The 23655-nt window shown below is 43.1% G+C and overlaps 1 protein-coding gene across 2 annotated transcripts in view; it reads right to left on the reverse strand.

Moving 5' to 3' along the window:
• The window catches only part of sptbn1 (spectrin, beta, non-erythrocytic 1), an 87513-nt gene that overhangs the window by 2308 nt on the left and 61550 nt on the right, over nucleotides 1-23655 (reverse strand). For both annotated transcript variants that reach the window (XM_063874218.1, XM_063874217.1), the window contains 30 exons: nucleotides 23317-23470; nucleotides 22581-22732; nucleotides 22266-22484; nucleotides 22069-22149; nucleotides 21777-21983; nucleotides 21373-21584; nucleotides 21150-21287; nucleotides 20892-21012; nucleotides 20382-20597; nucleotides 19827-20246; nucleotides 19041-19243; nucleotides 18861-18951; nucleotides 18439-18585; nucleotides 18070-18333; nucleotides 16342-16566; nucleotides 15937-16026; nucleotides 15574-15852; nucleotides 14573-14703; nucleotides 14259-14463; nucleotides 11774-12148; nucleotides 11119-11205; nucleotides 8574-8731; nucleotides 7902-8040; nucleotides 7371-7455; nucleotides 7095-7291; nucleotides 6718-6812; nucleotides 6083-6137; nucleotides 708-913; nucleotides 308-481; nucleotides 154-196 (listed from right to left, as the gene is read on the reverse strand). In XM_063874218.1, the coding sequence (XP_063730288.1) occupies nucleotides 154-196; nucleotides 308-481; nucleotides 708-913; nucleotides 6083-6137; nucleotides 6718-6812; nucleotides 7095-7291; nucleotides 7371-7455; nucleotides 7902-8040; nucleotides 8574-8731; nucleotides 11119-11205; nucleotides 11774-12148; nucleotides 14259-14463; nucleotides 14573-14703; nucleotides 15574-15852; nucleotides 15937-16026; nucleotides 16342-16566; nucleotides 18070-18333; nucleotides 18439-18585; nucleotides 18861-18951; nucleotides 19041-19243; nucleotides 19827-20246; nucleotides 20382-20597; nucleotides 20892-21012; nucleotides 21150-21287; nucleotides 21373-21584; nucleotides 21777-21983; nucleotides 22069-22149; nucleotides 22266-22484; nucleotides 22581-22732; nucleotides 23317-23470 (5169 nt within the window). The remainder of the gene's footprint in view (nucleotides 1-153; nucleotides 197-307; nucleotides 482-707; nucleotides 914-6082; nucleotides 6138-6717; nucleotides 6813-7094; nucleotides 7292-7370; nucleotides 7456-7901; nucleotides 8041-8573; nucleotides 8732-11118; nucleotides 11206-11773; nucleotides 12149-14258; nucleotides 14464-14572; nucleotides 14704-15573; nucleotides 15853-15936; nucleotides 16027-16341; nucleotides 16567-18069; nucleotides 18334-18438; nucleotides 18586-18860; nucleotides 18952-19040; nucleotides 19244-19826; nucleotides 20247-20381; nucleotides 20598-20891; nucleotides 21013-21149; nucleotides 21288-21372; nucleotides 21585-21776; nucleotides 21984-22068; nucleotides 22150-22265; nucleotides 22485-22580; nucleotides 22733-23316; nucleotides 23471-23655) is intronic.

The raw sequence follows: 23655 nt of genomic DNA on the forward strand, positions 1-23655 counted from the left end.
CAATTAAAGGAACAAATTGAGTTGTGTAGAAATTGATGAGACTAATATAGCCCATTTGAGACACATTTCAGCATCATTGGAGAAGGAAGACATGGTTATCACTTTAAATATAAAAGAAAAAATCATAAAAATAAGAAAACATTTAAAACTTACGTCATCTTTGGCTTGGAAGAGATACTCATTCCCGTCAGTAATCCTGCGGAAGGTAGAACATGAATTACATAAAGAATCAGGGTGAATATTCACCTTTGAACCTACAGAAAGGTCATTGTTTTCTGCATTACAGTTCATTAATCCGGATTCTTACTTGAGTTTGAAGACGTGCTTTTTCTTCTTGTAGTCGAGCGCCACCTCGCAGACGGCGTCCTTCAGGCTGACGGGGATCTCGCTGTGGTACGGGATCCCCTGACCCGCACTCTTCTGGTCCTTATAGAAACCCATCTCCTGCTGGTTTATCACACAGTACACGTTGTGCCACGACCTGCAGACAAACACACATTTTATTTGTACAGAAAATTATAGCCAGCTTTCAATTAGAGCACAGGAAAGTAGGGAGGGAGTGGCAAACAAAACTACAAGACTTAGGTATAGACAGAGACGGAGACTAAGCAAAAGAAACACTTTATGAAAATAAAGCTTTGAACCTTGAATCTTAAACCGTCCCAGACTCCCCCCGTGGCAGCAGAGACTTCAGGATGTGATCGTACCTGCTTGAAGCCTTCTTGTTGTGCCCCTCCCACTCATGCTTGCGGTGCAGGAACCCTTCCAGTTGGGAGGTGGGGGCGTCCTGCTGGGTCTTCGCCGGCAGCGTCGCCGCCTGACTGCTCTTGCCCTTGCGAGCCCCCCCGGGAGACCCCGCGGGGCTGGGCTCTGACACTCCATTAACCACATCTCCAACTTCAATGTTCCCATCCTGGAAACAGAAAATAAGAGCCAATCAGAGGAGGACTGAGCATGCACTAACAAACACTTTAATATAATATTTTTGAATCTTTCTCTCGGACAGAAGCTGTGAATCAGGATTATCAGAGCATGCAGAGCGGAGCGGATCACAAGCTGTGTAAGCACCTCTCTCAACTTAGACAAAACCTGCAGCATTCCTGTCCGGTGTTTGTCTGCAACATTTAAGACTTCAACAATTGAGTAAACACATTCCTCCTGAATCTGCACAATTTCTAAAGTAATCCTGCATCAATCATCAATCTCTTAAAGTCATTTTTCATAAATATCGAGAAGTCTTTAGCCTCTGAAAAATCTCATTCCTGCTTTTCTCTATATCTAATAATAATAATAACCAATAATTTGGTTTTTGCACTGATACCTTGGACTTTGAGAAACTGTGAGGCATTTTTCCCTATTTACTGTCCTTTTTTGGACGAAATTATTTACAATTATTAAGAAAAGCATCTGTGATTTTGTACTTCATGGTAAGTTAGAGCTTAAGTCTTTTTGGAGTCAAACCTGAAGTTACAAAACCAATGCAAGCTAATCTTAGACTCCAAACTGAACTGAACTACTCGCCAGCTGCTTAATCATTGATGCATTTTAAGTGTTTTTTTCCTGCATGTAATAAAGTGAGTTCAGCACTGGCCTCCAGGAAACATCTGCATTGAACATTAGGAGCACAGAGAAGTCACACACATGCACTGATTACACACTTTAGGACATGCACAGTAAATCACAACACCCCTTCATCACACACAACACGGTGGACAGTGTGAAGAAGAGAGAAGCTGGCAGATGGTAAACACAAACAAAAACACACAAACAATTATCCACAAAATTGCTTGGAATTCATTACTTTGCGTCATTATGTGTGAGGGGATAATGCGATTGGCCTAGTATTCAAACAGATTTTATTTTCCACACCACACCCACTCCAACCGGATGCTTATTACCCTGTTACTGAGCTCTTCAGGGCTGGAACCAATGGTGGACGCTCTTTACGAGACCAGTTCAGAGGCTGGACCAATCCGGGGAGCTTTAACTGAAGGGCGGCAAGAGCTGGACCAATCCTGGGAGCTTTTAGCTTTTAGCGAGAAAGCTAAACCAATAGAGTCAGCGTTTATTGGGCTCAAATTATCCCGGGAGCATTTACTTGATTGGACAAAATCTAAGATCTTTCCCTGACTCCTTATCAAAGGCTGGACCCAATCCCAAGCTATCTTGAATGCGAATCAAGTAGAGTACGTACAACTGTTAACACTGAAGCAGATATTAAAGTATATCTTAACCAAATGTTGGAATCTATGATAAGAGCTAGAATAAAACATGTATTTTAGAGGATCATCTTCACTTATCTTACTGGACTTAGCTATCACATATCAGGGTCAATGAAGTAATGCTACTGAAGATAACTTTGTAACATATCCCTACTTTTTATTAAGGATTTGATATTTAAATCAGATTAGATAAACTGTCCGACAGGGTAGACTGTGCGGATTATCGGGGCGACGTCCTGCAACAGTTTTTGTTTGATTTGCTGTTTTTTGGGCGCCGGGACAATTGGTTTAACAGGAGAGTACTTTGTCTGTCTACAATATGAGTTATTTCATTATTAAATAATGCAATCAAAAAATGCTCAATGTCTGCTCAGCTTCACTCCTAATTTAACAGTTTTTATCTAAGTAATCGACTGCTTACATTTCCAAGTATATGTATTTTAAGAGGATGTTGAATTCTAATCAGTAACCAACTATACATACTTAAAGGTTTTGTGGTAAAATAATGTACAATTGAAACCAGAAAGCAGCAGGAACTATGTGTAGCTATCTTCCTGTTTGACTATTAAATTCAACGTTTCTTTGATATTCCTGATAGTGAACTACGTCAATGAAAGCAGCATCGATGCAAACCAAATAATAATAATAATAATAATAATAATAATAAATGCATTAAAATAAAGCCCCAGGATGAAGACTGGTGAAGAACGAGACATGAGGGTAAAACAACAATGACAGAAAACTGAAATGCTAATGATGGTGACCGCATGCAACAGAAAGAAAAACCTACTGTGTGTGAAGGAAAAGTGAACGGTACACATGGAGAACACATGGACAGGTAAACCAAAGGGTCTGAGCGATCTGATTGGTTCAGACAGGGTTTATTGGGGAACATGGGTGTTAGTCAGGGAACCAATGAAAGAGCTGGATGGACATGCAACAGTGAACAATTGAGGAACATATAAGACACAACAATGGTGATACAAAACAGAGTCACAGTGACGCAGGACTTTAACTACTATGTGAGGATGAAGTAGGAACACACACACACACCCATACACACTCATACACACTGTGGGAATAAATGCTTATAAGTTCATGTAGGATCAGTTTTACATGAAGATGTGGAATGACTTTGAAGATGGGTCAATTCATGTATACATGGTCAGTATGAAGATTGATCAAATGTCTGGAAAAATGTACTTTTTCTGGATTGAATTTACTAATCATAGTTCAGACTTCCAGATATGGATCTGCTCTAAGGACAATGAAACACCATATCAGCAATATTATGTAGAACACTGTTTACATAGATGGATCAGGACAAAAAAACAGAGGGTCTTTGTTCCTGAAACTTTCTGAATCTCTTAACACAGAGGGGACACATTTATGTAAGAAAGAAATGGAAAAGTGGATAAAAGGCGTATGACAGAGGAGATGTGGGGAGTGGAGAGAGAAGAAGAAAAGCGTAAATGAGTTACATCTTTCCGGTTAAATAACATAAATGGGGTACTCATGTTCTGCTGTGCTTGACGTTAGAGTTGTAAAGGCAACAATTTATTTACATTTTTAGAGCCTCTCTCACTTTGATTATCACCTAAATGAAAAACTGTTGTGATGGCTTTTCAAAATAAAGCTTAAACATTTTCAGAGAATTTCCATAAACGATAACTATGAGACCTGTTAATATGAGTAGTTATCATAGAGTGTGTGTTGTATGTGTGATGGACACATGACGATACGCATACTGCACTCTATGAAGAATGTGATGAATTTAGGTTGTTGGATGTAGACACACCTGGGGCAGGTAGATCCAGTAGAGGCTATTTTACAGAAGTCGTTTCAAAGTTACTAATATGCCGCCTACAGAGCCTTTTTTTATTAATAGCTTTTAGACTAAATGTGTGTCTGTCTGTCCAAGATATGAATGTAGAAAATGATTTCCCCTTAAAAACAATAGAAAGTATCATTTTAAATTAAAGTCTTCATAAATCTGTGATTAATTTAAACATCCTCAGATAATCAATGCATTGTTAAGGATCAAAATAAAAGTACAACAGCTTACAATCCTTTATTTTAAGACAATAAGAGTAAGACATAATGTATCTCATATATTAAAGGAGAATAAACTAATGTTCTATGATGTATTTGTCATCATTAATGCATGCAAGTTATTTTAGTTGTATTCCCTTATTCGCCACTATGCAGATGACGCCCCGATTTACGTTTGAAATACAAATTATATGAATCCCAAAAGTGCCAGTTAAACTTCAACTGACCGTGTGATGCTTTTTAAACCTGATTTTAGAGGGAGGGCTGGGTTTTTTAATGTGGGACGTCTCAGGTGTTCATGTTCCAGAGGGCGAGTTTATAAATAATGACGTAAAGAAGCAGCAACATTAACAGCTGAGGGGAGAGGATGGCGGGGGAGTCGAGCTGAGAGAGAAAGAGGGGAGGAGGGGGAAGAAAGATGAGGGGAGGGAAGGATAGCAGTGTGTGTGTGTGTGTGTGTGTGTGTGTGTGTGTGTTCTGTGGTCCCATTTATGCATTCACACTCTCACACCAGTGTGGATTCGTACTTCTTTCGCTCTCAATATGCACTTGAATGTTTTACCAACAGGACTTCTGTTTACGTTACTCATGTACTGCTACTGTTGAGTTTAGAGCACCATTTTGTAGCATGACTACAAGTTGTAATGCAGTTTCTCCATCCAATTTAACTTATTTATTGCACCAAGTAATTACAAATTAGGAATGTAAGGCGAGTGCTTGAGAATTAGATTAAATATAAATATTTTAACATACTTAAAGGGTAACTCTACAAAGATTTAAGGCTAAAATGTTTACCTACTTAAGCTGTTAAACGTTCCTTATTTAGCTTAAGTGAGTTACTTCAAGAATGTACTTCCATAGCCTGTGTCCACCTGGATCTGGGACTTCTTGTACATGTTTTACACTCAATGATTTTAAAAAGACATTTTAGCAAGCATAGAAAAAGAAACGGGTTAGACCAGCAGTACCGCTAACGGCCACCGGATGCTGCTAAAAGACTACTTCTGCGTTGGAGTGACTGGGTAAAAGCTGCCAACTTCTCTCCCAAAATAGAAGTATTTCAAACTATAAGTCATTTTGTAAAAGATAGTACCATTAAGGATGTAAGCCAACTTGAAGATGGAAATGTTTTGCAGGTGTTTGCCTGATTGACAGATCTTTAGCTCCATTATTTTGCTAAATATAGGACAGAAAAAATGGTCTTACAGGAACAGCAAAGATCCTAATTGGCTTCTTTCTGTTAAACTAAACTGAAAAGTAGGATCCAGGTGGACGTGGAGGCCTTTTCATATGACCTACAAATGCATTCAGCAGAATTATAGCTTAAAAGTGCAACAAATAATGTTTAAATAACCTCTTATACTTGATCTACACCTAAAGTTGGAGTGTCTCAATATTAGAATAACATTTTCATTCGTCCCATGTCTTCCTGTCCTCTTTCAGAGATAATTAAAGCAGATTTAAAGGCCTCTTAAAGAGACATATCTCATTTTGTTAAAGTTACTACACTAATATCTCTAAACAAAGATAAAATGATGTATAAAGTTAAACTTAATACACAAAGAAAAGAAGGATATTAATCAGTCAGAAGGAGAAGCAAACAATACATTCTGAAGACAAGTGATGATAAATACAGGAATATTAATGTGTGGATCCCAGGAGTGTGTGAGGAGGAGGGATCCCAAACACTCAAAGGTTAATGTTGTGTGTGTATATATGTGTGTGAGTGTGTGTCAGGGTGCGTTGGTGGCCCTGCGGTTCTGCAGGGTGCTGCTGTATTGCTGGTATGCAGGCGAGCGGTAACTAACCCTGGGAGACTCCTGATCTGACGGCAGCCCGTTCTGAGACACCGGCTCTCCTTCCCTGCAAACACACAGAGCACACACACAGTTCAACCTCTCTCACACACAGTTAAACCTGTCTCACACACACAGTTAAGCCTGTCTCACGCATACAGTTAAACCTGTCTCACACATACAGTTAAACCTCTCTCACACACAGTTAAGCCTGTCTCACACACACAGTTAAACCTGTCTCACACACACAGTTAAACCTCTCTCACACACAGTTAAACCTGTCTCACACACACAGTTAAACCTGTCTCACACACAGTTTCTGGTGAGATACTGGGATAATCTTTCAAGCATCATTAGTCTTCACTATCCACACAAGCACCAACTTCAGGAACATTTAGTCTTGCAGTTTTTCACTAGATGCTGCGAGGGACATCCAGGAAGTAGCGGTAATGAAAAGCTAATTGCATTTGACTGTATTTACAAGAATGTACAAGAAATAGCTAAATAAAAGCGACTTCCTTTAAGCAAATGGGAACAAAAACATTCGTAATGTGCCGATGATTTGTAATGAATAAATGATCCAAGAAAAATGCATTTGGTACAATAAAGCAGATACTTCATCAGCTGATGCACACACACACACTGACCTGATCTGAGCGTCTGCAGGCAGAGCCTCAGTTGGGGGGGGCTGCCTCCTCTTCTCTTCTTCCTCCTGCATTCTTCTCACTTCCAATAACTCCATCTGCAGAAAATCACACATTCAGCCTCCGTTAAACATCAGATTCCTTCACAAACAACATTCACTTATTCTTCTCAGTAGTATTTGTCTCTAAGGTGCAAACAGAAGCCGTACTGTTCAGATTTCTGCTATTGATTTAAGAATATAGTCCCTTAATCTGAGTGATTTTGGATCTAAAATAACATGCAGACAAATTTAAAGGAAGTCCGAGGATATGAAAATGTTCCAGCTTGAGGCTCCTTTATTATCATCCTTTTAAAAAGCCTTGTCCTGTGTCTGTCTCACCGTGGTCAGCCTCTCCAGAGCGGAGAAGCGTTCCTCCCAGGTGGCGGCCGACTTCTCAAAGGCCTCGTGGCGTTTGATGAGCTTCTCGACTTCGTCCACGTTTAGCCCGATCTCCCTGCTGGACAGGTAGGGGTCCTGACCCAACAGCCAGGCCTCGGCCACGCCGGCATCCCGGGAGAACTGGTGCACCTCAAGGACTAAACACACACACACATTTAATCAACATATACTCAGTTTATTTACATGGTTTCTGTGACTAAATGTGAGAGTCTTTACCCAGTCTCAGCCACTCCCATCTGTCCTCCCACTTGTCAATCATGTCTTTCCTCTTGTCCGTCAACTGTAACAACTTTTCTTTAATCTGAGGGAGAAAACATTTAAGGACAAGATTAAGAATGTGGAAAAAAACATCAAATTGCAAGTTCATTTTTGTGGTTTGGAGCCAGAAACAAAAATACCTTGATCATTGCTTTAAATTTCATCTAGACCCTTAATTTACATTCCCTGAGAAGGTGCAACTAACACATATTTTTACTAACGATTGATCGTTTTCAAAATCCAAGGTGATTCCTTAAGATATTCACTTTAATGAGATATAAACACAGAAAAGCATCTAATCTCTATATTTGAGATTTTTAAAAGAGCAATTCCCTTATCTTTGCATAACAAATGTACCTTAAACAGTTAATTCATTATTAAAATTGTCGTGGTATTTCACCGCAAAATTAACTCTTGGAAACTAAAGACAGAAAGAGGTTTTGTGTAAAGGTGTGGATAATAAATGTGTATTTCTGGAAGCATCCTCACCTCCTCTGAAGCGTAGTGCTTGTGGGCCAGCAGAGCTTTCCCCAGCTCGATGCAGGACGTGAAGCTGTCGTTTCGGGCGTCGATCTCCGCCTTGATGCCCTGATGGTTGTTCATCAGCAGCTCCACAGACGACACGTCCCTGAAAACCAGAGAAACACAAAAACAAATAAAGCCATTTTTATAGCAGATAAAAAACATAGGTTCTGTTTGGATCTGGATCTACATCCAAACACACAGGATAGAAGTGTCTTATTGTGGATGAAATCTGTTGTTTTGTGGAAAAGAAAGAATTGGAAATCAGCTTGAATTATGTTTAAATAGCTGTTAATTCGTAATATGAAGTTAATTTCTATATACAAATATATGAAATTGATTATGTTTTTCACAAGAATCTGAACCAAAAATATACGTGTTTCTTTTCGTCAGTAGCACAAAGACTACAGTATGTGTAGCCTGGGACTCAAATGATTTACAATAATTTGTATTCAAAGCAAAAATGGGAAGTGAAACGAGATACACAGAACAAAGTCATCTAGAAAGAATAACATAAATTGAGCATCTGACTTTTTCCCTTCACACAGGGAAGTGAAATAAGTGAAGTACTGCAGATCAGATGTAATCTAAGCCTCTTAATCCTCACTAAAGCCTTCCTCCTCTTCCTCCTCTCCTCACCGGGGTTTCTCCTGGGCTTCGATCAGGCGGATCACGTCCTCCATCCACAGCATCAGGTCGCGCACCATGCTGAAGAAGCGGAACTTGTCTCCGGTCTCCACCAGCTTCGCCCGCCGACCCTCGGCCGCCTCCAGCAGGCACTTCCAGGCCTCCAGTACCTGAGGGGGGGGGGGGACGAAAAAACTGCACATTTAATCTCCCTTTTTCCCCTTAACGTAATACACCCCAGCCCCATAACAGAGGAGACACCTGTGTGTTCCACTTCCATCAGAGGAGATCCAAAAGCTTCATGATCAGTGTGGGATCATTTCTATCTGTGATAAACCGAGGAATATTCAGCTTGCATGTACGTCTAAAAGACTTAGCACTGTAAATGTCACAGAGCAGTTGCAGAGTCTAGCAGAGGCGCTACAGCCGGGGGAAATAAATAAATAGCATAAAAGCAAACGATAAACAATGCATTCATATGTGCAGACTGCAGAGACTAAAGAAAGGCAACCAGACAATAATGTTCCCCTTTAATATCTCTGGGTGGGTTAGGTTATTGCTTCATTTAGGATTCCTCTTAGATTTTGTGATTGTATTTTTGAGTTTTTAAGTGGATTATTTTGACTTACTGTACATGCAGGTTACTTAAATGCATAACCAATATCCTTCGTTTGTGGTTTTCTTTTACCTTATCAAGCACTTTCCCTTATTTTTGCAGCTAAAGAAGCACCCCGATCTGCACGGCTGGGTGTCAATCACTGAATTTCACCTATATATAAAAAACAACACCTTGTTTTGTTGCAGTGTGTGCAGTGACTGACTGACACCTCCACAGACCCATAAATAATGTCTTACACTTTGAAGCGCTTGCTGACTGAGACCTTGTTAATCAAATCGATGGACACTTGTCTGCAGGGGACTAAGAGCGATATTTTGCAGGCTAAAAAGCGACTTGTTTTAAGCAAATGTGAACAAAAACATTTGCTTGCACCACTGTGTGCAGCCAGGAAGTATAAGGAATGCATCTTACGCTGATTTTAAAAAGCTAGATGCTAAAGCTCTACATTTTCACTGACTGACAGACCTGAACTGTATTTGCAAACTAACAGTAGTGTTTGTTTTACCCTCCTTAGAGGCCCAGGTTGGTGGAATTTACTGCTTACAGACAAAAGTTGTCAATCATAAACAGATTTTGTGGACTTCTCTGCAAACATCCACCCACACACTGACCTTAGGAGGACAAAAACAAACCCTCTTAGTATTTCCAAATCACCAGGTTAGCTGTGCTGCATGAAAGCGACTAAAATGTCACTAAAACTATTCAACATTTTAGTCGAAATATTAAAGTAAGCCTCAAACTGCAGCCAAAATGAACACTGATGCAAAGCCGATGTTTTTCTTGGTAAACAGAGTCTCACCTCTCCCTTTCTCCTCTGGGGGGGGGGGGGGGGGGGACAGAGAGGATGCAGGGAAATGGACATACAGGGAATGGTCAAAACACAACGGCAACAAAAACACTGGTCATCGACACGCTGCTCCTCTCCGTGGTACTTTAGGTTGTTACTCTGCACCAACACCTCCTTCTGTTTCAGTTTGCAAAGTTTGACTAAGATGTATATTTACTAAGACACATGTAGGAAAGGCTTTTTCTGAACTAAGATTAACAATAAAACAGAGAACAAAAATAAAAAGATTTCTTAAAGAGTGTCGCCTCAGCAAAAAGAAAATTCAAAAGGCGCGATAACACTGAACGGAGTTTCCCTTTAATCACCCCAAAAAACACAAATAAATTCCCATCCTGTAAAACCACATTTTTTCTTATTTGACTGCGAGGAAGACAAAAATAAAATCCCGAAGCGTCGGACTGTTTATTTTATGATCTCAGCAAACGTACTAACTTAAATTTGAGTTTCAAAAAAAGGGGATCAAGGATATGACCTGCAAAAACCAATAACATCCTCTGAAACGGTTCAACTTCCAGGTTTTTGGTCACTGTTTCCTTGTTATTTTAACTCCAGCTTTTAGAGGAAAGTGTATTTCTTACGGGCATCTGTAGTGATTTTATAAAAACTAATGAGTAAAGAAACATTCAAGAGGAAACTTTAAAGTGTTCCCTGTATTTTGACCATGCCCTGTAAACATTTTCAAGAGTAATATCTAAGACTTGTTGTAGGATCATGACTGAAGTGACCGAATTTCAAGAACAATTCTACATGTTTTGCATCTTTATCCAATCTCACACAAGCTAATAATTACATGTCTTTAGGATTCTTCAATCTAGGAACCTGACCCCTAAAAGTGTTTTTTTTTTGTTAGTACAATGATTCTCTCAGGGCAGAGGACGAGCAAAATTAGTGCAGCAGCGTTGCAGCATGCGTTAGGAACACAGAGCCCTCAGTGCAGGTCACTTTCAATTCAATCAGTAAGAGAAGGACATCAGAAACGTACTGAAATATATATATAGATTTATAAAACCATCCCCTGTGCTGGCAGCAGGAACCCTTCGACTCAGAGTTACAGATTGAATCCAAAGTTTCTTTTCCGTCTCTCTGCTCACCTCTCCCTCTCTCTTCTGAATGTCGTCGGCTTTGTCTCCAGCGTAAGCCGACTGCAGACGGACAGCATCCTCCTGAAGCTGCCGCACCTAGAAACACACAAGAAAGAAGTATAAGAAGCTTATATGAGCACTAGGAATTACATTTAAAACCAATTTTATGCACAATTGTCCCACTAGATGGATGAGGAGGAAGTTTGTTTGAGAGGAGACTGGTTATTTATTTTGAAAGACAGATATTTAACAATGCAACGTCAGAAGAAATGTGGTTTATACAATCCTACTTTCCATGTCTTAGCACTTTGTTTCAACAGCCACGTAAATAATAATATTGAAGACACTTAGTTCAGATTAATCAATTCAATGCTGTAAGACCCCTGATGAGGACCTTCGCTTATTTATCATTTTCAAGTTTAAGTTTGAACTTCTTGCATGAAAAGCCGGCTGAATGAGCCGTTTCCAAATCTCATTTTAGTTTTGAAATAGTTTTGAAAACAGCTTTATAATAGTTCCTTATTTGCTCCTATTTTCCAACTCACTTCCTCTAGCTGTGATGATGTTTGCAACGTTATACACCAAAGCGTATTCCTTGTAAGTCTAAACCTACTTGTAAATAAACCTGATTTTGATTCTTGCATCAGCCCCTCAGCTGCAGTACCTGCGTTCCCAGCGCCTGGATGTCGTGTTCGAAGGTGGTGTGCATCCTCTGCAGCGTCTCCACCGTGTTCTGGTCGCGGCCCAGCTCCTCGGGCAGCTTCTTGTGTTTGTCCAGGATGCGGTTGAGGATCTCCTTGGCGTCGTGGTAGAACTTGTGCAGCTCGAAGGAGGCGGCGAGGATCTGCGTGCGCGTGTCGATGAGCTCCAGCAGGTCGGCCCAGGCCTCGTTCAGCCCGTCCTTCCACTCGGCGATGGTGGCGGCGTCTCCGTGGCCCGTGTTGATCAGATCGTCCGCCTGGTGGTTCACCGTGTCCACGCGCTCCTGCCCGATGTTCCCCGTGTCACGGGCGAACTCTCTGAAACGCTCCTGCAGCATCTGTAGAACAATGTGTAAAGTTACTTGAAGTATAATCGTGTCATGTCAGGCAAGTAGCAGCTTTTCAGTTTGGTTGTGAGCAAAAATACCCTGTTTAAAGTATAATCCAACATACATATAGTCATATGGTGTAAGTGGTAAAGAGGACATATGATGCTCGATTTCAGGTTCATATTTCTATTTTGTTCCTCTACTGTCTGAAACCAGAGCCCAGACTGCTCTGATTGGTTAGCATAAGTAGTGATGTCACTATGATACAGAAGTAAACAAAGGAGTCCAAAGGAAAATACCTAAATGAGGAAGATGAACAGCAATAATTTACTTCAAATAAATGTAGAGGATTAAAAAAAGCACAGTATTAGCTCCCAAATAAAGCTGTAAAGTAGAAGTATAAAGTATTAAGTAGCATAGCATGGAAAATCATACTTACAGTGGGGCAAAAAAGTATTTAGTCAGCCACCAATTGTGCAAGTTCTCCCATTTAAAAAGATGAGAGAGGCCTGTAATTTTTATCATAGGTATACCTCAACTATGAGAGACAGAATGAGAAAAACAAATCCAGAAAATCACATTGTAGGATTTTTAAAGAATTTATTTTCAAGTTATTGTGGAAAATAAGTATTTGGTCAATAACAAAAGTTCATCTCAATACTTTGTTATATACCCTTTGTTGGCAATGACAGAGGTCAAACGTTTTCTGTAAGTCTTCACAAGGTTTTCACACACTGTTGCTGGTATTTTGGCCCATTCCTCCATGCAGATCTCCTCTAAAGCAGTGATGTTTTGGGGCTGTTGCTGGGCAACACAGACTTTCAACTCCCTCCAAAGATTTTCTATGGGGTTGAGATCTGGAGACTGGCTAGGCAACTCCAGGACCTTGAAATGCTTCTTACGAAGCCACTCCTTCGTTGCCCTGGCGGTGTGTTTGGGATCATTGTCATGCTGAAAGACCCAGCCACGCTTCATCTTCAGTGCCCTTGCTGATGGAAGGAGGTTTTCACTCAAAATCTCACGATACATGGCCCCATTCATTCTTTCCTTTACACGGATCAGTCGTCCTGGTCTCTTTGCAGAAAAACAGCCCCAAAGCATGATGTTTCCACCCCCATGCTTCACAGTAGGTATGGTGTTCTTTGGAAGCAACTCTGCATTCTTTCTCCTCCAAACACGACAAGTTGAGTTTTTACCCAAAAGTTTTATTTTGGTTTCATCTGACCATATGACATTCTCCCAATCCTCTTCTGGATCATCCAAATGCCCTCTAGCAAACTTCAGACGGGCCTGGACATGTACTGGCTTAAGCAGGGGGACACGTCTGGAACTGCAGGATTTAAGTCCCTGGCGGCGTAGTGTGTTACTGATGGTAGCCTCTGTTACTTTGGTCCCAGCTCTCTGCAGGTCATTCACTAGGTCCCCCCGTGTGGTTCTGGGATTTTTGCTCACCGTTCTTGTGATCATTTTGACCCCACGGGGTGAGATCTTGCGTGGAGCCCCAGATCGAGGGAGATTAGCAGTGGTCTTGTATGTCTTCCATTTTCTAATAATTGCTCCCACAGTTGATTTCTTCACACCAAGCTGCTTACCTATTGCAGATTCAGTTTTCCCAGCCTGGTGCAGGTCTACAATTTTGTCTCTGGTCTCCTTTGACAGCTCTTTGGTCTTGGCCATAGTGGAGTTTGGAGTATGACTGTTTGAGGTTGTGGACAGGTGTCTTTTATACTGATAACGAGTTCAAAAAGGTGCCATTAATACAGGTAACGAGTGGAGGACAGAGGAGCCTCTTAAAGAAGAAGTTACAGGTCTGTGAGAGCCAGAAATCTTGCTTGTTTGTAGGTGACCAAATACTTATTTTACCGAGGAATTTACCAATTAATTCATTAAAAATCCTACAATGTGATTTCCTGGATTTTTTTTCTCATTTTGTCTCTCATAGTTGAGGTATACCTATGATAAAAATTACAGGCCTCTCTCATCTTTTTAAATGGGAGAACTTGCACAATTGGTGGCTGACTAAATACTTTTTTGCCCCACTGTATGTAGAGCCTAAATAACGCAAGACTGCGAGACATTTCTGAAATAAAGGACTTTAAAGACGGATGAAGTTACTGACGGTGACGTGCTCGTAGTCCTGGCCCAGCTCGTGGGATCCGGCCACCACCTCCCTCTCGGCGATCCACTGCTCCAGGTCGTCCACCTCGCGGTTCAGCTGGAAGAGACGCAGACGCTCGTCCAGTTTCCCCCGACGCTCCTCTGAAAGATCCTTCAGCCCGGCGTACAGCTTATCCACCTGAGACTGACGCATGCCGATACGCTCGCTGCAGCGGGAGACAGAGACACTCACATTTGATTCACGTTGTATTAAAACAATACTACAGATCCTTTTCAAAAAAAGACAAAGCTTTCTTCTTGAAGGTAAACCCTGACCTGTCGGGGTGCTCTGCAGCCACCAGGCCGCGGCTGGTGCCGGACAGCTGGTGGACGGTCTCAGCGTAATCCTCCACCGCCTGCTCCAGGATCTGATGCTTCTTCAGCATGGCCACTGAACTCTGCTCATCCTGAGAGACACACACAGACATATCTTATCATGTGACGTCAAGTTAAGGTAGATTGAGGAAAAACAAATCCCTGGTGAGGGTATAAGGACAGAGGGTCATATTCATATTCTGTATGAACTGTAAAGCCCCCTGACACAGTGTGTGATATCGGGCTGTATTAATAAACTTTGATGGTGAGAAAAATCAGGGAAGGAAAACAAGCTAAAAATAATATTGTCAGAAAATATGCAAAAAAATGTCTTGAAAAGTTATTAGATGATTAAAAAAAGAGCGAGACTGAAGTAAAGAACACGTTTATATCAACATCTCCTTAAAAAAACAACTCAAAGACACCGAACGTCTTCACAGATTTAACCTCAGCCGTTACAATACAGATTTGTCACTGTAACACTAACCTAAAAAATATCTCAGATCAAGTTAAAACATGCATTAAGGGATATCCTGTCTGTCACTTTACAGATATTTAAAGCAGAGTTTTGAATGTTTACTGACCGGCAGAAACAGCAGAGAGTCTGACACCAAACAGAGAATCTACAGAGTGAGGAACTGGCAGCTAAACCAAAACTGAGGAACAGGAAGTAATGGATCTGGATTACAACACTGAAGTGTGTGTGAGGAATTTAAATTTGAAGTTGGAAAAATAAAAAAATAAAACCAAAAACCAAAAACCATATATCAAAGAAAGTTCTTCAAAATATTTAAAAAATGTCTGAATTATTAAATAAAATGTGAAAAATGCCTCAGTTTGACTCTAAAAACATTTAGTGATTGTATTTTTTAAATGTTAAAATGTTCTGATATTCCCTTTACAACATCCTCTGCGGTTTCCACTTCCTCATGCTAACCTCTGACCCCCTGACCCCTCCTCACCTTGGCCTTCTCCTCCGACATCATGTAGAGCTCCTGCTCGCTCATCCAGGCCTCGGCCTCGGCGGCGTCGAAGTAGTACTGCTGCGCCTCGTGGGCCTTGCTGAGACGAGTGTGCCGCTTCTCCGTCTCCTTCTGGATCTGCTCCCACAGCGACTGCAGCTCGGTGAGGCGCTGCTGGATCAGCTGGGCGGTGGGGCTGCCCCCCCGCAGGGCGTGCTGGCTGCGCTCGAAGATGTCGTCGTAGCGCGGCTGGTGACCCTGGACCTCCTTCTGCAGGGTCTGAGGAGGCGGAGCGCGAGGAGAGGGGTTTAGAGTCAACTATTGAACGTGTGTGTGTATGTGTGTGTGTGTGTGTGTATGTACCTGGTTCTTCTTGATGAGCAGCTGCACAGTCTGCAGGTTGTTGCCGTGGTCAGTGGACGTCGCCAGAGGCATCCGCTCCTCCACCCACAGCTGCAGAGAGAGGGGGGTTATTATTACTGCTAATGATAGTGCCATTATAACTGCCATTATGTCATTGTTAATTATTAGTCATTTTATTGTATTACCATATTTTATATACATTTAAGCCCAATATTTAAACCATTTTACGCCCTAAATTCTCATCCATCTTTATTTATTATTCCATACGAATTCTTAAAAGGAAGATTTCTAGATTCAATAAATGTTGCATATGATAATCAAAAGAGTTAAAGTTGCTCTACATGTTTACGTTTTAGTTTCCCTGTCAGTGTAACTCTCCACTTCCTGTGTGAGGGGTTTACTCACGATCTCGTCCTCCACGTCGCGGTTGAACTGGTGGATTTCTCTGGAGGCCATCAGGTTCTCCCTCCTGGTCTGCAGCGGTGCCTGCAGGGCCTGCAGTTTGTTCTCCACGCTGATCCTCTGGCCGTCCACCTCCTCAGAGCCCTTCCCCTCCTGACTGAGAGCCTGGCTCTGGTGCTGCAGCTCCCCTACCTCCTTCTGACGCACCTCCACCTGGCTCTCCAGGATCTGAGGGAGCACAGAGAGGAGTTAAAGCACAGAAATAAGGAGGGGAAAGGTTTAGGAATACATATCCACAGTTAATGAAAATATTTTTGAGTGTTTCCTCTTTAGTGTTTGAAAAAATTATAAAAATAAAAATGCAATTTAAATATTTAGATTCACACATTTGGTCTCCCCAACGAAACAGACAAAACAAATGATGAAAAGAAAACTCTTTTACAAAGATAAAGATGCTTCAGAGGCCTCGTATCATCTTCTCCACGCCTCAGTAAAAAAACTGGAGGTAAAAATGGTCTTAAATAAAAATCCCAGTGAAGTCATTAACTCCAGAAGCGGATTCATACAGGAGTCAAAACGTGTCTGAGATAAAAATGAAAGCCGAGAGGAAGACGAGGAGCAAAGGAATCCTTTCTCTCAGATCAAACACTCTGCCAATGACACCACACACACACACACACACACACACACACACACACACACACACATCAAATGAAAGATTACATAACTGCTGTGTGAGAGCGAGTGTGTGCGTAGAGCTTAGACTTTGAGGATAAGAGTGTGTGTGTGTGTGTGTGTGTGTGTGTGTGTGTGTGTGTGTGTGTGTGCGTGTGTGTGCGTGCGTGATGTATTACATAAAGGGTGGTTAGATTCTCACGGCTGTTAAAAAAGGAGGAAATAATGAAGAGGTTCTTCCGCAGTTTAGGAGCTTTAGATCATTATGAATGATTGTTTTGAGGAAGAAATGCAAATGTCCGTTAGAATCAATTCTGAATAATTAAATTCAGGAGCACACTTATTACTAAAATAAATCTGCTTGTGCCAACATTCAACATCTCCGGTGTCTTGTCTGTTCTTTATGGTGTGTCATGTTTTAGAGTTCAGTTCCCCATTGTTCACCAGCTCTGAGGCTCGGAGGAAGAGAAACGCTGCAGTCAAACTGAGAGGGGCAACAGGAAGTTTGTAATACAGGAACGCAGGAAGAGCTTCTGTGCTTTTAGAAACTAGAAACGGAGTAAAAAGTCAAGTCCCATCGCTGCTGTTCCTGTTAATATATAGTAACGGAAATAAATGCTAAACAAGCGCAAAGAGACAAAACCCATCTAAAAAAGAAATGACCAGAATGAGGCGCTTAATCACCCAAAAATAAATCCAAAATGACTACGAAGAAACACAAACAAGGATCCCTGAAGAAACAGATGCAAAGGAACCTCAAACAGACACAAAGCGTCGACAAGAAGTCAAAAAATAAGCACAAAGAAGGGTTAAATAACTGAAGACAAACAGAAATACCTAAAGAAATAAACGAAAAACAACAAAATCAATACAGACGACACATGCTAAAACACTTTTAAAGAAACACAGAAGGATAACAATACTAGAAAAGGATCTTAATGAGGCCCTAATTGACTGAAAATGACCACAGACAGTGTGACCTACGTGTACCAACATCAGAAATGACTGAAGAAACGGAAACCCGTGAAGAAGAGTAACTCCCAGGTGAAAGCTCACCTGCTGCTTCTTCAGCAGGATGTTGACGGAGGTCAGGTCCTTCCCGTAGTCGTCGGAGTGCAGCTGCCCGTCCATGCTGGCGAGCCACTTGTCCAGGTCGGCGCAGCTCTGCGTGAACAGCTCCGCCTTGTTGGCGTCGAACAGACACTTGGCTTTGGTCTGCGTGGTGGACTCCAGGTCCTCCCACATCTTCTTCAGGGACGCCAGCTTCTCCTCCACCATGGCCCCCGTCTCCGGCTTCTCCGCCATCAGCGCCTTACCGTCCTGGAAGAAGGAAAAGTAAAGACCGGTCCGTTAACCCCCGCACAAGAGCTGGTCAGTTTTGCTCCTCAAAATACCCTCTAACACTCTGAGTGCAACTGTTCCCACCTTGTCGATCTTGTCCAGCCACTCCTTGTTGGACTGCAGCTCGGCCATGAAGGCCTGGTGTTTGAGCCACTTGCTGTGCAGGTTCCTGGCCTCGTCGTATGACATGTCCTGAGCCGTCAGCATCTTCTCGTTGATCCACAGAGACAACTGCAGACAAACAAACAGAATATATCTGAAAAACACAAATCACAGACTCTCTAAGAAGTTACTGCAGGTGTTCTGAACTGATCTTCATTTATTTGTAGATTTATAAGTCACCTTGAGTCTGATATTTTTTCTTATAATTAAACATGTTTTTTTATTTTTACTGATTTAAGTTAAGAGCAATTATTGTCCTAAATATGAACTCTTACTGTGTATAACCCTCATGCTTGAAACACGTGATTTAACTGTTTTAAATTGAACTTTAAAGTGTGTATTACCTCCTGGCAGTCCTGCAGGAACCTCTGCAGGTCTCTGTTGTCCTTCAGCCTCGCCAGGAGCTCGCTGGCAGCCGCTCGGTTCTTCTTGTGTCTGCACAACAGTAGAATATACGTTCAGAAGACACGTCATCAGGGATGCACGGTTGTTGGTTTTTCCTGAAATCTAATATGAAAAGTCACCTCTCATCGATGGAGTCCACCTTCTCCTGGATGCGCTCGGCGTTGATGTTGCCGTCGGTGACCAGGCGGCGGCCGGTGTCGAGCACGCCGCTGATTTTCTCCTCGTTGGCGTCCAGTGTCGTCATGAAGTCCTCCTGCTTCTTGATGGCCGCCTCGGCCCCCTCCAGCGTGGTGGGCATCTCCGTGTGGGCCAGGACGTACTCCTGAACCAGAGAGGCAAAACTTTATTCATCAAGTGCACAACGAGAAGCAGTAGTTGTTGTTGTGTTTTGTTTTCCAATATAATAATATAAGTATTATAAACTAAATATTACAAACTGCCTAAACCTGCTGGTGTAATGACACGTCTCTACCACCTGGAGGCAGCCTCTCACAGGCTGATGGAGGAAAATATAACAGGAAATCATCTGAATTGATCTAGTGCCCTACAGCCCCTGCACAGCAGATACAAAAGGAAAACCGGTCAAGTGATCTGCTCTTTAAATTAAGTTTATTTTGATGCTTGCAAGGGAAATTATGTTTAATCATGCACTTTTAATTACTGTGACTTCCTTTGTTTTTCAATCCTGTTCAGTGTCACATTAAACTGGATGCATCTTAGCCTATTTTAAGTCATTCTGCTCCTGCATGTCATCAATATTAAGAAGATGTTCGGGTTAAATAAAGGGAAAACTTTGCTCTAGGGTTGTAAATGTTCTCCACAATGCAACAGATGACACATTATGTCTTCCTGCAGTCTGTGTTCAGTCTAAAGTAACTACAGGTGTGATGGATGGTCAGGTGTACCTGGTTGTTGAGGAAGGCCTCGGCCTGCTTTGTGTCCCTGAGGAACAGCTGGTAAGCGTGGCTCTGGGACAGCAGGTTCTGCCGGTTCTCCCACATCTTGTGCAGCTCGTTCCAGCCGGTGTCGAGCGCCTGCAGCCGCTGCCGCAGGAACATGTACTGTGCGTCCGTTTGGCCCTGCGTCACCATCTCGCCCATGTCCCGCATCTTCTGGTAGTCCTCCTCATAGTTGTGGATCTCATTCTTGATGTTCTCGTGCTGGGCCAGCAGCTTCTCGGCCTCCGTCAGTGTGTTGGGCATGTCCTCGGAGGCAATGGCCGTCTGAGTGCGGGACAGCCAGGACTGGAAGTCGTCCAGGTCGCGCAGGAACTGCTGCAGCTTGCTGGCCTCGCCCAGGGACTCCTCGCGGTTCTTCATGGTGTCCTGAGATCAGGAGGCAAAGGAGAGGGTCAGTTTGAACGAGCAAAATAATAAATCCCAAAATCTTATCTTCAATATATATTAGGAATAATTTAACAAGCTTGGAGTAAACATAGGAATTAAAAGTTCATGCTTCACCTTCATCTCGTCCCAGACGCTGGTGATGCCAGCCAGGCGGCCCTTGATGGCCTCAGACTGCTCCGGGTGTTCGGACGCCAGACGCTCCGCCTCCTTCCCCAGGTCTCCCAGCTTGTCCTCGATGGCGGCCAGGTCGCGCTCCATCCCCGTCAGCTTCCTCTGCAGCGCCATTACGCCCGCCAGGTCGTTCCCCAGCTCCTGGGTCGACTCGATCACCTGCAGCAGGACGTGGGAGGAGTCATTAATGACTTTTACTGCGGTCAATGAGCCACATTTTGGTAAAAAAAACATGCTTGTGGCACTAGCCTTAAAAAGTCCAACACTAAATAGTTAATTTTGATGCAGTTTGTAAATCGAATTATTTGTCTTACTTCTATTAAGAGGATAATCAAGCTCTTAGTTTAGGGAGCACAGTTCCCATAATGCAGTATAATAGAGTATTTTCTATAAAATGATCCTGCTGTGTTTTCTCTCAGCTGTAGTTCAGGTTAAACTCTGTGCTGATGGTACCTTGGTCTTCTCCTTGATCCAGGACTTGGTCTCGTTGCACTCCAGGTGGTAGTTCTGGACGCCCAGAGCCGAGCTCAGGCTGTCCTTCTTCTGATCCACCAGGTCTCTGAACCCGCTCCACCTGCACCACAGAGACACTCGCACGTCAGCAATATGCACCAACACTGAAGCAGAACCAGGTTAGATCTACCAGTATAACCTGATGTAAATGACCTAATAATCTCAGTCCATGCACTGGATTAATCCCGGTTTTGTTACCTGGTGTTGAGTTTGTCCTGCTGGGCTTTGATCTCTTTCTCACTGGGATGTCCGCTGTGGATCAGTTGTCGGGCGACCTGGTTCACTACGGCAACTCGAGATGCCTGGTTGTTCATCTCCGGCTCCAAACTCTCAAACCTGCAGAGAAACAGAAAGATGGTGGTTATGCACTCTTAATGTGACCTTCTAACCGTTATCCTATATCCTGACCCGTAGCGCTTACCGGTGCTGCACCACCTCCAGGTCCTCCAGCTTCTCGGGGATGTCCATGCTGTTGAGCCACTGCTCCTTCTCGTCGATCCACACCTCGCAGGCGTTGGCCTCGCTCAGCATCCTGTAGAGAGCGAGCGCGTCCTGCAGCGCCTGCTTCCTGAGCCGCGTCAGCTCCACCACCTCCTTATAGCGCTCCTCGATGCCCGCCAGCCGGCTCTGCACCTGCAGATAAACACCAGGAACTTTAGACTCATGAAGGATTCTTGAATTCTGAAAAAATTATATTTATTTTTTTACTTTTTTTCTAAAATAATGGACCTCAGATATGCTTTTTATGTTCTAACTCCTTAAGGTCTTTAAAACAAATGCTTATTTCTTTCTCCTCTCTTGTTTTAGCTGTCTTAAGAGCTTCACCTCCTCAGAGTCGGCCTTCTCTGGTGGCAGTGTGCGGGACTGCTCGTGCAGCGCCTCGATGACGGGCCGGTAGCTGCCGATCTCCTCGGCCACGTCCTTGTGTTTCTTCACCAGAGCCTGGGTGGAAAACTCGTCGTGACCTACGTCCACGCTGGAGACAATCCGCAGCACGTCCAACATCCACGTGTCGATGTCATCAGCGTCCGCCTGCAGACAGGAAATCAAGAATGTTAAATAATCACAAGCAATATCAATAATACCTGGTTTTAACCTTTATGCGAGTATGTTTCACCTGGAACTGGTGCTGGTTGCAGGCTTCCTGCAGACGAGCCTTACGGACGGCAGAGAGACGCTCCAGAGCTGCCCACTGCTCCTACAGAGGGAGGGTGGAAAATTATGCAAGAGTAATATTAGACTCTGGATGTTTGAGGAAGAAATTCTGTGGAAAATAAATATTTATTGTGCAGCTGGATCCTCTCTGCAGCGTACCTGGATGTCTTGGATGCGCTCTTTGATCTTGTCTGCTCCGAAGTGGTCGTTGGCCACCAGCTCCTCGCCCTGCCGGATGGTCTGCTGCAGGTGGGCCAAGCGCCCGCTCATCTCGTCTTCGAAGGCTTTGTGCTGACTCAGCAGACGCAGCGCTCCTGTCAGATCCTTCCCGTAATCCTCGGAGGACAGGATCTGCTCCTTCTCCCTGATCCATCCCTCCTGCAGGTTTCACAGCCAGGACGCAGTTAGATCAACATAGGAATAACTTTAAAATTTACTATAAAGACTTATATTCAACGTTATACTGATAATAACCTCTTCTGCCATCTCCCAGAAGAACTTCCAGAGGCGGCGCGACTCCTCGAGCCGAGCTCTCCGCTCCGACGCCAGCTGACTCAGCTCCTGGTAGCAGAAGTCCATGTGAGCGACTCGATCCCTGATGATCTGAGGGTCGCATGGCTTATAGCCTGAGGGAGGAGGAGGAAGAAGAGGAAGATTAATAACAAGAAGAAGAACAGGTGAAGAAAGGAACATGTTGAGGAAAAGAAGCAGGAAAAGAAGGGAAGAGAGGAGGAAAATGAAGTGGAAGGGGAAGAAAAGGGAACAAGGAGAGTAGAAGGAGGAAGATGTGGATATAGAAAAGAAGTTTGAAGGGAAACAGGTCGAGGAAGAGGAGGAAAACAAGGAGGAGGAAGATGAGAAGGATAGGCTGATGAGGAAGAGAGACAGAGACAAGAGAGAGATACGTAGAGGAGAAACAAGAAGTAGGAAGAAGAGTTGGAGGTCAATAAAGAGGTAGGATGAAAGAGATGGAGAGGGAGAAACAAGAGGAGAAGAAAAAGGATGAGGATGAGGAAGAGAGAGAGAGAGAGAGAGAGAGAGAGAGAGAGAGAGAGAGAGAGTAGAGGTAGAGGAGAAGACTTGTAATGTATGTTTATTTATGAAATAACAACAACGAAAGCTGCCTATTCAATAAAATATAAAAGGATAAAATAACTAAAATGTCTGCTAGCAGTCTGCCTCTCTCTCTCTCTCTCCCTCCCCGTCTCACCCTCCATGTCGTCTGCGAACTTCTGAGCGTTGCGGTTGACGGTCTTCACTCGGTCGGCCTGGATGCTGATGTCGGCCTCCACCAAAGCGTGCTTCTGCAGCAGGTCCTCCACCCCCAGGAGGTGCTTCCCGTAGTCCTGAGAGAGGAGCAGCATCTGCAGGGAGAGTGGAGGGGTGGGGGGGGGTCATCACAAAATAAATGAAGTGCACTTCAGATCGAGGAGTGCCTTTCACAGCAACTCTCTGGAGCACACTTAAAGAGCATTATTTTGTTCCCCCTTCGCCTCATAGACATGATATTTTTTACTCAGCCCCCCCTGCCCAGGTTTCTCCCCCCATA

Source organism: Eleginops maclovinus, chromosome 22 (genome assembly GCF_036324505.1).
Source record: "Eleginops maclovinus isolate JMC-PN-2008 ecotype Puerto Natales chromosome 22, JC_Emac_rtc_rv5, whole genome shotgun sequence".
Classification (NCBI taxonomy): domain Eukaryota; kingdom Metazoa; phylum Chordata; class Actinopteri; order Perciformes; family Eleginopidae; genus Eleginops; species Eleginops maclovinus.